This window comes from Platalea leucorodia (assembly GCF_965183815.1).
Source record: "Platalea leucorodia genome assembly, chromosome: 3".
NCBI lineage: Eukaryota > Metazoa > Chordata > Aves > Pelecaniformes > Threskiornithidae > Platalea > Platalea leucorodia.
Genome location: NC_138825.1, coordinates 69,359,870 through 69,370,641, shown reverse-complemented (window position 1 = coordinate 69,370,641; position 10,772 = coordinate 69,359,870). Strand labels below are relative to the sequence as shown.

The 10,772-nt window shown below is 51.5% G+C and overlaps 1 protein-coding gene across 1 annotated transcript; it reads left to right on the top strand.

The window, feature by feature from the left end:
• Positions 1–623: 623 nt before the first annotated feature.
• On the top strand, positions 624–10,559 carry HEY2 (hes related family bHLH transcription factor with YRPW motif 2; the record flags this gene model as incomplete). Its single annotated transcript, XM_082306208.1, has 5 exons — positions 624–706; positions 1,877–1,955; positions 2,063–2,146; positions 4,835–4,916; positions 9,877–10,559. 5 exons carry the CDS (start codon positions 624–626, stop codon positions 10,557–10,559), a joined length of 1,011 nt encoding a protein of 336 aa, XP_082162334.1.
• Positions 10,560–10,772: the final 213 nt, after the last annotated feature.

Sequence of the window (10,772 nt, the reverse complement as noted above, 5' to 3'; positions counted from 1 at the left end):
CCCCCAAACCCGCGCTCCGGTGCCCTACAAGACACCCCGCGGCATCCCAGGAGCGGCGGCCAGGGCTGCCCGGCACCCCCGGGGGCTTTGCAGGACGAGGCGAGGGGGCTGATCCGGCTCGGGACTCACGGGCCAGGGGCAGTAAGGCCCCCCCAAATGCCGGGTGGGGGGGTAGGGTAGCGGGGCCGCCCCCCGCCCCCCTCCGGCGGCATGAGAGGGGCTGGGAGCCAGATCCCGCTTCTTGCCCCCGGAGGGCGAGCCCCGGGGCTGCCCCGGAGCCCGGCGCCGTGCCGGGGGCATCTGCCCCGCGTCGCTCCCCGCCCGCCGGGGGCCGAGGGCGGCCGGGCCCCCCGCGGAGCGACCGACCGACGGCCCGCGCCTCCGCGCCGCTCCGCGCCTCCGCGGTGGGCGGCCCCCCCGGCCCGTCACCCCCGGCGGGGCGGGCCTTGCCGGGGGCGGGCCGTCGGGCTTGAGGCCGTGCCGCGGCGTGGGAAAGCGCCTCAGAGAGGGTTTGCTCTGCTGGCGGTGCGGAGCCGAGCCGAGCCAGACCTCCCCCCCCCCCCCGGATTTATTTATCTCTGCCCCCACCCCGGCCATAAACTGCGCCGCGTCCTCTGCCCACGATGAAGCGACCTTGCGAGGAAACTACCTCAGACAGCGACATGGACGAGACTATAGACGTGGGGAGCGAGAACAACTACTCGGGGTAAGTGGGGCAGCCCCGGACCCCCCCGCTCCGGGGCCGCCGTCTCCGCGGGCGGGGGCCGGGATGGGGCAGCGCCGGGGGGGAAACGCGGCCGCCCCGTCGGGGGGGGGGGGGGGCGGCCTGAGTGCGAAGCGGGGTGCGGTTTTGTCCCCCTCTAGGTCAACTAGCAGCTTGTTGATAGCCCCCTGAGAATTTGCCCCGCGGTCTAGCTGCCCGAGCCTCGAAATTACGCGGAGCACTCAAGCGGCTTGCGAGCCACCCGGCTGCAGCTCATTAGCTCCGCTTAATTTGCCATTTTCAATCAGATCTTTTCCCAAATAGCTCCTGAGCAGGCCGAACAACCTAAGGGAATCGGCGCCAGCGGGAAATGGGCTGTGGAAAGTAAGCAGGGATCCGCAGTGGTCGAAGGGTGACTTGGGCAGCGCCTGGGCGCAAGCCGCGGGCGAGCTGGGTGCTTGCCGAAGGCGGGCGGGCTGGCGAGCTCCCCCGGGACGGCGCGGGTCTCCGAAGCTGCTCCGGCCCATTTAGAGGCACCGGCGCCCGTGCCCCGTCTCGTCCGCACCAGTGGCTAAACGAGTATCAAAAGCTACTGGAGTTTTTGTTCGCTCATGGTGAAATAAAAAACCTTTTTGTACTTGTGGGTAGTGCAGTTTTAAAAGTGGATTTTGAATTCTGTTCCTGGTGCGGGACAGCGCAAGGGACGCGGGCTGGGCAGCTGGCTTTGTGCTGGAGCATCTATCGACTCGTGTAGCAATGGGCAGGAATGTCAAAACCTAGCAGGCCAGGCAGAGGCCGTGGCATCGAATTCGTGTACTTGCCACTGCTGGTAGCACGGCGAGATGGTTCGCGTGGCTTTGGACTCGGTTCTTCAGCCTGCGTTTGGTGGGCAGGGCTTTATATGCAATGAAAATGAAATCAGCTGAGCTGGGCAGCGAGCTGTCTTCAGAAAGGGACTTTATTTCCAACAGAGTGTGCTGTCAATTCAAAATATATGCTGGGGCAATCAAAAATGAAATCTCTCTCTAAAAATACTGTGCAGTGCAAAGCACATCTTCTAAGCGCTGCAAGCAGCAGGAGAGGGACTATGCGTACCGAATACGGTGACCTAAGGTGTCTTCAGTGAGCAGGGTCAAGTTGTGCAACACCTGACATACTTCTGTTGTTTCACAGGCAAAGTAATAGTTCTGTCATTCGATCAAATTCCCCAACAACAACATCTCAGATTATGGCCAGAAAGAAAAGAAGAGGGGTACGTTGCATTTAATTCTTTTCCCGTGTGACAATTTGCATGTGTGCTGTGATTTTGCCCTTCAACATTTTTTATAAACTTCATGTGTTTTGTTTTTTTGGGAATAGATTATAGAGAAAAGGCGCCGTGATCGTATAAATAACAGTTTATCAGAGCTGAGGCGGCTTGTGCCAACTGCTTTTGAAAAACAAGTAAGCCCTTTTTTTTTTTTTTTTTTAAATTCTGTATCTCATCTGGCAATGTTAGTTCTCTTGTAAAACTCATTAAAATAATATTGTATGTGTCCTGATCTGGCACAAAGCAGGCATTTCAATAAAATGCTTTCTTGTGGCAAAACTATTAGAAACATAATTCATTATAAGGCTGAAAAACATTTCCATTCTTTGGCTTGTTTTTCCCTTAAGGGTAACTGTGTTCATGTTGCCTCTGTTCTTTCGATGAATTCCAGTAGTGGTTTTGTTAAAAATGTGCTTTACTCCATATTTAAAAAAAAAAACAACCCAAACCCAGCACAGCTCCCCCAAACCTGTATGTCAATTAGCCTTCTGTCTAAATCTTTAAATATAATCTCCTTCGCCCCTACTTTAAGAAACCTTTGGTTTTTAATCTATAATTTCAGTTTGAAACTAATCAATCCAGTTTCCTGAAAAGGGAACAGACAGTCTGGATTATTCACATTTTAAAATGACTCTTTAGAACCAGAGCATTAGGAGAGGGAATAGGCCCATGCCATGTGAGCTAGTGAAGCCAGTGATATGTTCAAAGACTTGCAGTGAGCAAGTATTCAGTGGGAAGGCTGGAAGGACCCAACTAACTTCGGTTCAGCTATTTGGTCATGAAATTACAGACCAAAAGCTTAGAATGCAATCTGTCCTGTAAAAAAGGGCATTTTGTTTATGCCATTCAAATTAAATTATTTATTTACTTTTCCATATCTCGATTTTTATTTTTTGGGCTTTGATTCAATATTTAGCCTTGTTCCTGTTTTACTGGAGGTATCCAAAGATCTATGGATACGTGCAATTGGCACTATGTTTCAATAAAAGGAACCGACTGAAAATAAAGAACCTGACTTCCTTGTAATAGTAAAATAAAAAACAGAAAGTAAAATTTGAGAGCAGGATTGCAACATGCTGAATGTCAGTGGTAACTGCGTGGCAAGCACCGCACCGCATTAGGCCTGTTACATCCCTGGTCTGAACAAAAGCTAAAAAGAAATTTTAAATATTGTAAGCACAGCGAGAGCATCACTTGCATCACCTGCAATACACTTGTAATAACTGGTAGTTGTAACTGTGCCCTTCCGTAGGTTCTGGCCAAATGGAGTGACAGAGGTATTTTCAGCTAGATAAACAGGGGCAAGAGACAACAGTTGTTTGTCCCGTTTTATTGTTTACTTCTTGAAAACCACAAACATTATAAAACAAGTCCTACAGAGCCTTTGGAAATTACCCAGCGCCATGCAGTTTTTAGCTATTAGTCACTCTCACTGAGACGGCTTGTGCTGTGTCTATGGAAAAGATGAAGTCTGAGAAAAGCACAGGATGTAGTCGCGTGTAAAACGGGGAATTCTGACCAAAAATTCGCACGCGCACCAACCTTTCTATGAGGAAAGCGCCAAAAGCAATAAGCGGATAGAAGAAAATGTATTGGCGTAAAAACGAGCGCGCGCTGTATTTTGTTCGGAAAGCCCCACCATTTTTCTGCAATATGCCCAGGACAAAGTCAACAGTCCTTTTCCAGCTCCTTGACAGTCAGCTCACTGAAGTTTCCGAGCTGGAGGTTTAGTTTCGCTTCTGCCTCCCTGCATCCCTCCCCAAATCACAGCTCTGCTCTCCGGAGTCCCTCGCAGAGATTAGCGCTGGCAGAGCGGGGCTGCGGAGGAGGGCGTAAGCCTTACCTAACTTGCACATGTGAAACCTGGGCAAAGCCGGCTGAGGCTGCAGGACAGCCGACGGCAGTGAGGTGGCCTGGATGACAAGTAAGAGAAAAATTTGGCTTGCAGGATGCAATCTGCCGGTGGCTGAAGCTTGTGCAGCCCTGGTTTTAACTGATGCCAAGGAATGATTTCTTGCACTGGAATAACATTTGCGTGGTAAACTCTGTCATCTGGGCTTGCTCCAGGTATTCAAGCGAATGCTACCATGCCAAATAGTTATATTTGTAGGTTAATACTACCTTTCGAGTTGCATTTTATACTTTTCCAGCACTTACTGTAGGTCTGTGAGCCACCCTCAGTAACAGAAAAGATTTTTACTGACAGAGAAGCCGTACTCTTTCACAGTGTTTAGCTTCATGTCCCTGCAAACTAGGCCTCTCACTAACTTAAAATACCGTGGACTGTGTGGTTGCTTTTTCAGTTGAGAATGAGAATAGAATATTCAGCAGCCAAATGACATGTCGAAAATTAATAGGCGATTAAGAAAGAGGGATACTTCCCAGTGTGTGTCCACAGGGACACCTACTGGTAAAAGCAGAAAAAAAAAAAAGTTGGAGCGGGGGTCTTCATCGATAGCTGTGCAGACCTGTCCTGCCAGCTCTCCATTTGTGTTTGTTGTTAAAAAAAAAAGTCCAGAAAGTGATGTATTTCTCTCATTTCATGCAGATGTGATCACTAGGCTATCTTCAAGGCCAGAGCTACGCTGAGCTATAGCCTTAACAAAGCAAAATTGTACTGCTGCTGCTTGTATCGCTAGACAGGAGACAGCATTAGTCCTTAGACAAAGTCTGGCAGGCAGATGCTCACGAAAGAATTAAGCCGAGAATGTCCTAATGATAGGGGAAATTGAAACCACAAGGCTGAGCTCAGTGGAAAGTATATAAAATTAAAGTTTCTCGTACTTGTAAGCCTTTATTTATATGAGTCTCTTATGTCAAAGGGATCTGCCAAATTAGAAAAAGCGGAAATACTGCAAATGACAGTGGATCATCTGAAGATGCTACAGGCAACGGGAGGTAAAGGTAAGGAGCCGACAGTCCCTTTTCTAATATTTGGGGAAATCTCAGCAAAAAAAGTGCTTTGAGGAGCTGTGATAGGCGTTTCCAGATTAAAGGAGTGGAAATCAATGCTAATGGCAGGATTGAACTCGTGGGAAAGAACTACTGGGACAAAAGAAGCACTTGACCCTGAGCTTGTGTTTGCTTTCATAACACTGTGGGAGTAAAGGCTTCATTCACAGGCAGCCCAGTCAGAGATTTGTTTGGGGTTTCCAAAGAGGACTGAAATCTGCACAGGGAGACAAAACAAATACACAAACACCAAACATAAACAGGAGGTTTGTGGCAACAATTGTGTAGCACAAAACCAATGCTAAACCTCATTATCCAGCAGCTATACTGAAGGAAGTGGAGGGAGAGGAACTTTCATTATTGTTTATGTATTTTCTTTGTTCTGGAAAGGCTCTTAAATGCCAGGTTAGAGCGTCTCGTTCACCAGAACAAAACCCAGTCTTGCTCTATGCAGCTCCAGGTATCTGATAAAGCAGACAGGCAGATGGCTAGCAGCGCTCCCCGCACCCATATTTATATGCTATATTTGTGTGTCAGAGGTCTGGGTAGCTCCCTGTTAGTGGGTGCTGGCGTGACGCAGGGGCTGTGCTGGCTGACCCACTAGATCAGCCGGCTGCCGGGAGTCGAGTGTACCTCGCTTGTGCAAGCTGACAGTCCTGAGGCTGGAGGCCAAATGATTTCAGCCACCCACGAGGTGTTCTGTATAGTCATGATTTTGGAACTTATTTGGAGTGAAAAACTTGCTGGCCTGCTGTAAGCACGGTCCCACGTCCCGCACCGTCAACTGTGATTACGGTTCAAATTGTTGCAAGGGAAGCCAGCCGGTTTTTCATTGACCTGTTCTGCCATATAGGTAAAGCTAGAAAAGAGGGGGCTGCCGGTCCCTCTCTTCCTTTTTTGATTAAGCTCAAAAGTTTTTAGCCCGTGACTGAATTACAGCTTCTCTCTGTACCTTGCAGCACTTACAGAATTCAGTTTAGAATCGGTGCATGCTTAACAACAGATGGTTATAGGAAAGCATGTCGAAGGCTGGTGTTCTGTTATCTGTGAAAATTAACACTGAGCTTACGTACGTATTGTCCAGGTGTTAAGAGGCTTTTGCTACAAGTCCATTTAAGCTTAAAATTTATGGGTAGCTTGTTCTATAAGAGCTGAAAGGGATTTTATTGCCCTTCGTATAACAGACGCAGCTCTTGATTCCTCGGAAAACGTGCAAAATTAAACCTAAAAAAAAACGTTAAATTTTACATCTAAAAGCTTTCTTTACAAAGCACTATTTAGATGGTAAAGCTATGCTCTTGAAAGTTACGAAATGCCAGAAGCGATCATGCTTGTGCAATTTGAATTCAGATCCTCTGTGTGCGCGCGTGATGGTGCCGTCCTTAATTGCACGGTTGCGTGCTGGCTTTCCGCAAGCTCTGTCTCACTTGGTGCGCGGGGCGATCGACGCTCGGCTGCTGAGAGAAGCGGTGGCTGTTTCGCTTCACCCTCCCCGCGCGACGTGCAGCTCGGCTGTCCCAACCTGACCCCTGCTTCACGCTGCGCATCGTTCCTCTTAAGAGCTGCAGCAGCTCCCACCCCTTTGATGTCTACACCGACAATGGAAAGGCCAGGAGGTCAACCCTCCTTCCCCTGCCTCCCTGCCCAAAAAGTGTATGTGGGAGATTATTTTATAACTGGGTCAGGTTGGGTGGCCCAGCCAGTGGGGCAGGGGACGAAGTGCCTGGGATGGGAGCTGCCGGGCAGAGAGAGGTGTCGGCAGAGCCCCGGCCTCCGGCTGCGGCCGGACAAGCTGGATTTTGTTAGCAGCTCCAGGTCCTGCGGTCTCTGCCTTGGTCCGCCGCCACCGCCGTGCCTCCCCCTGTGCCGGGCTGACACTGTGGCTGCCGGAGGGCGGTTCAGGGAAGGACGAAGTGTCGGGGTGCGGGGAGAGGCGATGCCGGCTTACACCCGCGTGAGCCCGCTGCTGCCGGGTGGGCAACGGCAGCCGCCCTCACGCCATACAGAGCCCCGGTTGTTACTCGCGGTCCGTAGCGGGTGGGACATCAATATAATACCCAACTGCTTCACAAGTACTGTGGCTTTATCTTCTCCTTCTGACCCAGAGATAAGAGTAATCTCGCTGCATGGATTAAGAAACTTTAAGAAAAAGAGGTTTGCGAGTTAGTACTGGGCAAAGTTTAAGCCTGTGTTTCCTGCTTGCTTAATGTTTTACTTTGCAACCTAAGTAACATCTTTAAATATAATTTCTTAGGGTGTTTTTGAGGCAGACGTTTGTTTTATTTGCAACTGTAGTTATTCCCACTTTGTAACTCATCGTCCGAGCCAGAAACTTTTTTGGATCAGCAAAAAAATGAATTCCATCATTTTTCCTATGGACAAAAGCTATTATCGCAGCAGGGAGAAATGGGTCCTGATACCCTTATCCTCCCCTGCTTTGAGGGCTGGGGAGAGCTCGTCCTCTTCCTCCTCACGCCGAAATGGAGGACACCCACGATGGGGAATGCCCAGGGCTAGGAAAGCCAGGGTGGAGTCAGCCGCTGCTCAGAGCGCCGAGCCCGAGGTGGGCACGGCGGAAGAAAACCCGACGTGGCTCCCGTCCCTGCTCTGCTTTTCGGAGCTGCCGAGGCAGGCAGGCTGCCGCCTCTGAGGTCCTGCGCGGACTCCGTGTTTCCGCCACCCTGACGCAGGTGTGGGCCATGGTCTCCTGTTCACATTGAGTTATTGTTTTGGCCTGGGGCCAGGGCTTTTTGCTGACTGTGCAAGCAAGCACAGGGGAGGAGTAATTTGTCAACAGTGAGTAGCTCGCTGGGACCTTGGTGTTGTTTTATTGCAGCTTCACTGCAAATTTAGCTTGGGTGACTGACACCTGGGTCAGCAACATGAGTTAATATAGCTCAAATGACTTAGCCGGTGTCCTGTGTGCAGAGCAGGTGGGTTACCAGGACAGCTGAAGGAAAAGCGAGACTTCCCATTTGCTACAAAATGCCGGCGTGTATGCGTGTGGGTGGTGGTGAAAGATGTTCTTGGGTTTTGGAAAGAAAAAAGAATCAACGTTTTTAAGTCTGTCTCAGAAGGGGGAAGCCAGCAAAGGGGAAACCTGGAAAGATAACCATCAAAATCAAAACACAATGGAGCCTGGGAGTCCCAGCTCTCATCTCCCCTGTTTTCGTGTCTCGGCCACCATAGGAGACTGAGAGGGAGCCAGGATCACCAGGGCTTTGGGACGGCTCGTCACAGAGCCAGCAGCTCAGACTCAGGGGAAGCTGGTGACAACCACAACCCCCACGTCTCCTCCGGTCCGGAGGGAAGGAGGCCGGGAAGCCCTGGCTTGAGCCGTGCATTCTCAGGAGTCCCAGGCTGGCTGACTCGCGGCCAGAGCCGGGAGGCGGCTTTGGCTGCCCGTCAGCCTCTCTGAAGCCGCCGGAGGTCCTGGAGCCTCCGGCATTGCGGCAGTCCCCATGCCAGGCTGGCTGGCACCCGCGCAGGTGCCCTGCGAGCTCGCCGCTGCTGGCCTGCCTGGCGTTTGTTTCTCGGGAGTTCACTCAAACCGCAGCGTTTCCACAGATCGCTTGGTCCTGGCAGGAAAAAAAAAGTGCAAGGAGTCAGTGCTTGCCGAGACGAGTCCTCGACCCCTCGTGCTCACTGATCTGCTGGCCGAGACAGTGTTTCTCTCGGGTTTCGTGCAGCCTCAGATGAGCAAGGCAGCCTGCGTCAAAATCTCTGTCGTAATTTGGCAAGAAGGGCTATATAGCAGGCAGGGGATTTGGGGTGATGTCTATAAATGTGCCCAAGTTAATTCTATAATGCGGGCGTGCAGCAACAGAAAGGCTCTTTTCTTGCTTGAAATTTGATAAAAGCGAGAACAACTATCTAAGGCGCTAGCATTTTTCAGTAGTAAGGGCGCTTGATCTTTGTATACTAGCACACATCATAGTCACACATACCTAAGAATTTTCACTGAAAACAAGAGGAAAAACCACCATGCCAGCTTGGGAGGGGATAGGACATTATTCCCCCAAGGAGACTACTTTTAAACTAAAATAGGAAAATTCCAAAAACTGGAATAGGATTTTGTAGTTGATGAGCTGCAACTTAAGCACTAGATTTGCTGCTAGATCCCTTTAGAAAGGGAATATCTTTTCATGTGCATTTAATAAGACAATTTTTTTTTTTTTCAATGCTTTTTTGTCCCAAGCCTGTGGAGCTCCAGTTGCTGTTTGTTGAAATACCTCATGGGCCATATGACTGTCAGTCTTCCATCTCCAAATTAGCAATGGCATTACATAAAACGTTTTCTCAGTAAAGCTTTTTATTGTGTGTGTGCAGAGTCATGACAAGATGTTTTTAGTTTGTAGTTAAATAACACCGTATGTCATATTGTCCCAATGACTCTGTGAAGTAGATGGGACCCTGGCAGCAGCTACAACAACTATCTCACAATGTCAAGAAATAGTTTGAGGGCATTACTAGGAACGCCAGGGTAGAGAAGAAAAGGCAGGGTAGTACATGCAAGCTCTCTGATCTCCAGCCTGTTTCTTTGTCCGGATAAACGTCTGGTTCACACACACACACGCACACACACATGCGCGCGCAGGGTCGATACTGCACTGCCGCAGCTTGCTGAGGAATTTCAGGAGAGGCATCGTATATCTTCTTAAGTGTCACGAGTACTTATGGACTTAATTCTTTTCATTTGTATATTGTCTGCAAAAACAACTACAGCTTATTGCATTACAGGGATGGTGACACGAATCATTTACAGATCAGAGAACAAACTTTTCGCGTTGCAAATCTTAACCCGTAAATGGGCGATGTGGTGGCTGAGCAAGGACCGGGTTAGCCGCGTCACCTTAACGCCGGCTGGGAAGCCGGCTCGAAACTCAATGCATCTTTTGCCCTCCCCTTGCAGGTTATTTTGACGCTCATTCCCTGGCCATGGATTTCATGAGCATCGGCTTCCGGGAGTGCTTGACAGAAGTGGCGAGGTACCTGACGTCGGTGGAAGGTCTCGATACATCTGACCCCCTGCGCGTTAGACTCGTGTCTCACCTGAGCACCTGTGCCTCTCAGAGGGAAGCGGCCGCCATGACCTCCTCCATGGCCCACCACCACCACCACCCCTTGCACCCTCACCACTGGGCAGCCGCCTTCCACCACCTCCCGGCCGCTCTGCTGCAGCCGAACGGACTCCATGGCTCCGAGGCCGCCCCGTGCAGACTCTCCTCGGACGTGCCCCCCCACGGCTCCGCCTTGCTCACGGCCACCTTCGCCCACGCCGACGCCGCCCTCAGAGTCCCCTCCGCTGGCAGCGTCGCTCCCTGCGTCCCCCCTCTCTCTACCTCCCTCTTGTCCCTCTCAGCTACCGTTCACGCTGCGGCAGCGGCAGCCACAGCCGCGGCCCAGAGCTTCCCCCTCTCCTTCACTGGCGCCTTCCCCATGCTCCCCCCCAGCGCGGCCGCTGCCGCCGTGGCTGCGGCAACAGCCATCACTCCGCCGTTGGCCGTATCAGCCACCGCCAGCCCTCAGCAGGCTGGCAGCGGGGGCAGCACTAAACCCTACCGGCCCTGGGGGACTGAAGTTGGAGCCTTTTAGGTCCCCCCTCTCCCTTCCCGGTCCGGCTCCCTCCTCTCCCTCAGCGCACGCACGTGTGCACACCCACGCCCCCACGTGCACACCCACACCCCCACACGAGCCCCCGGGACTCGGCGTGTCCTTCCCGCTCAGCCCGGCCGAGGGGCCGCCTTCACCCAAAGGGCCTGAGAGGTGCCGGCAAGCCCGCCGAGGAATGGCACAGCTATCCTCGCC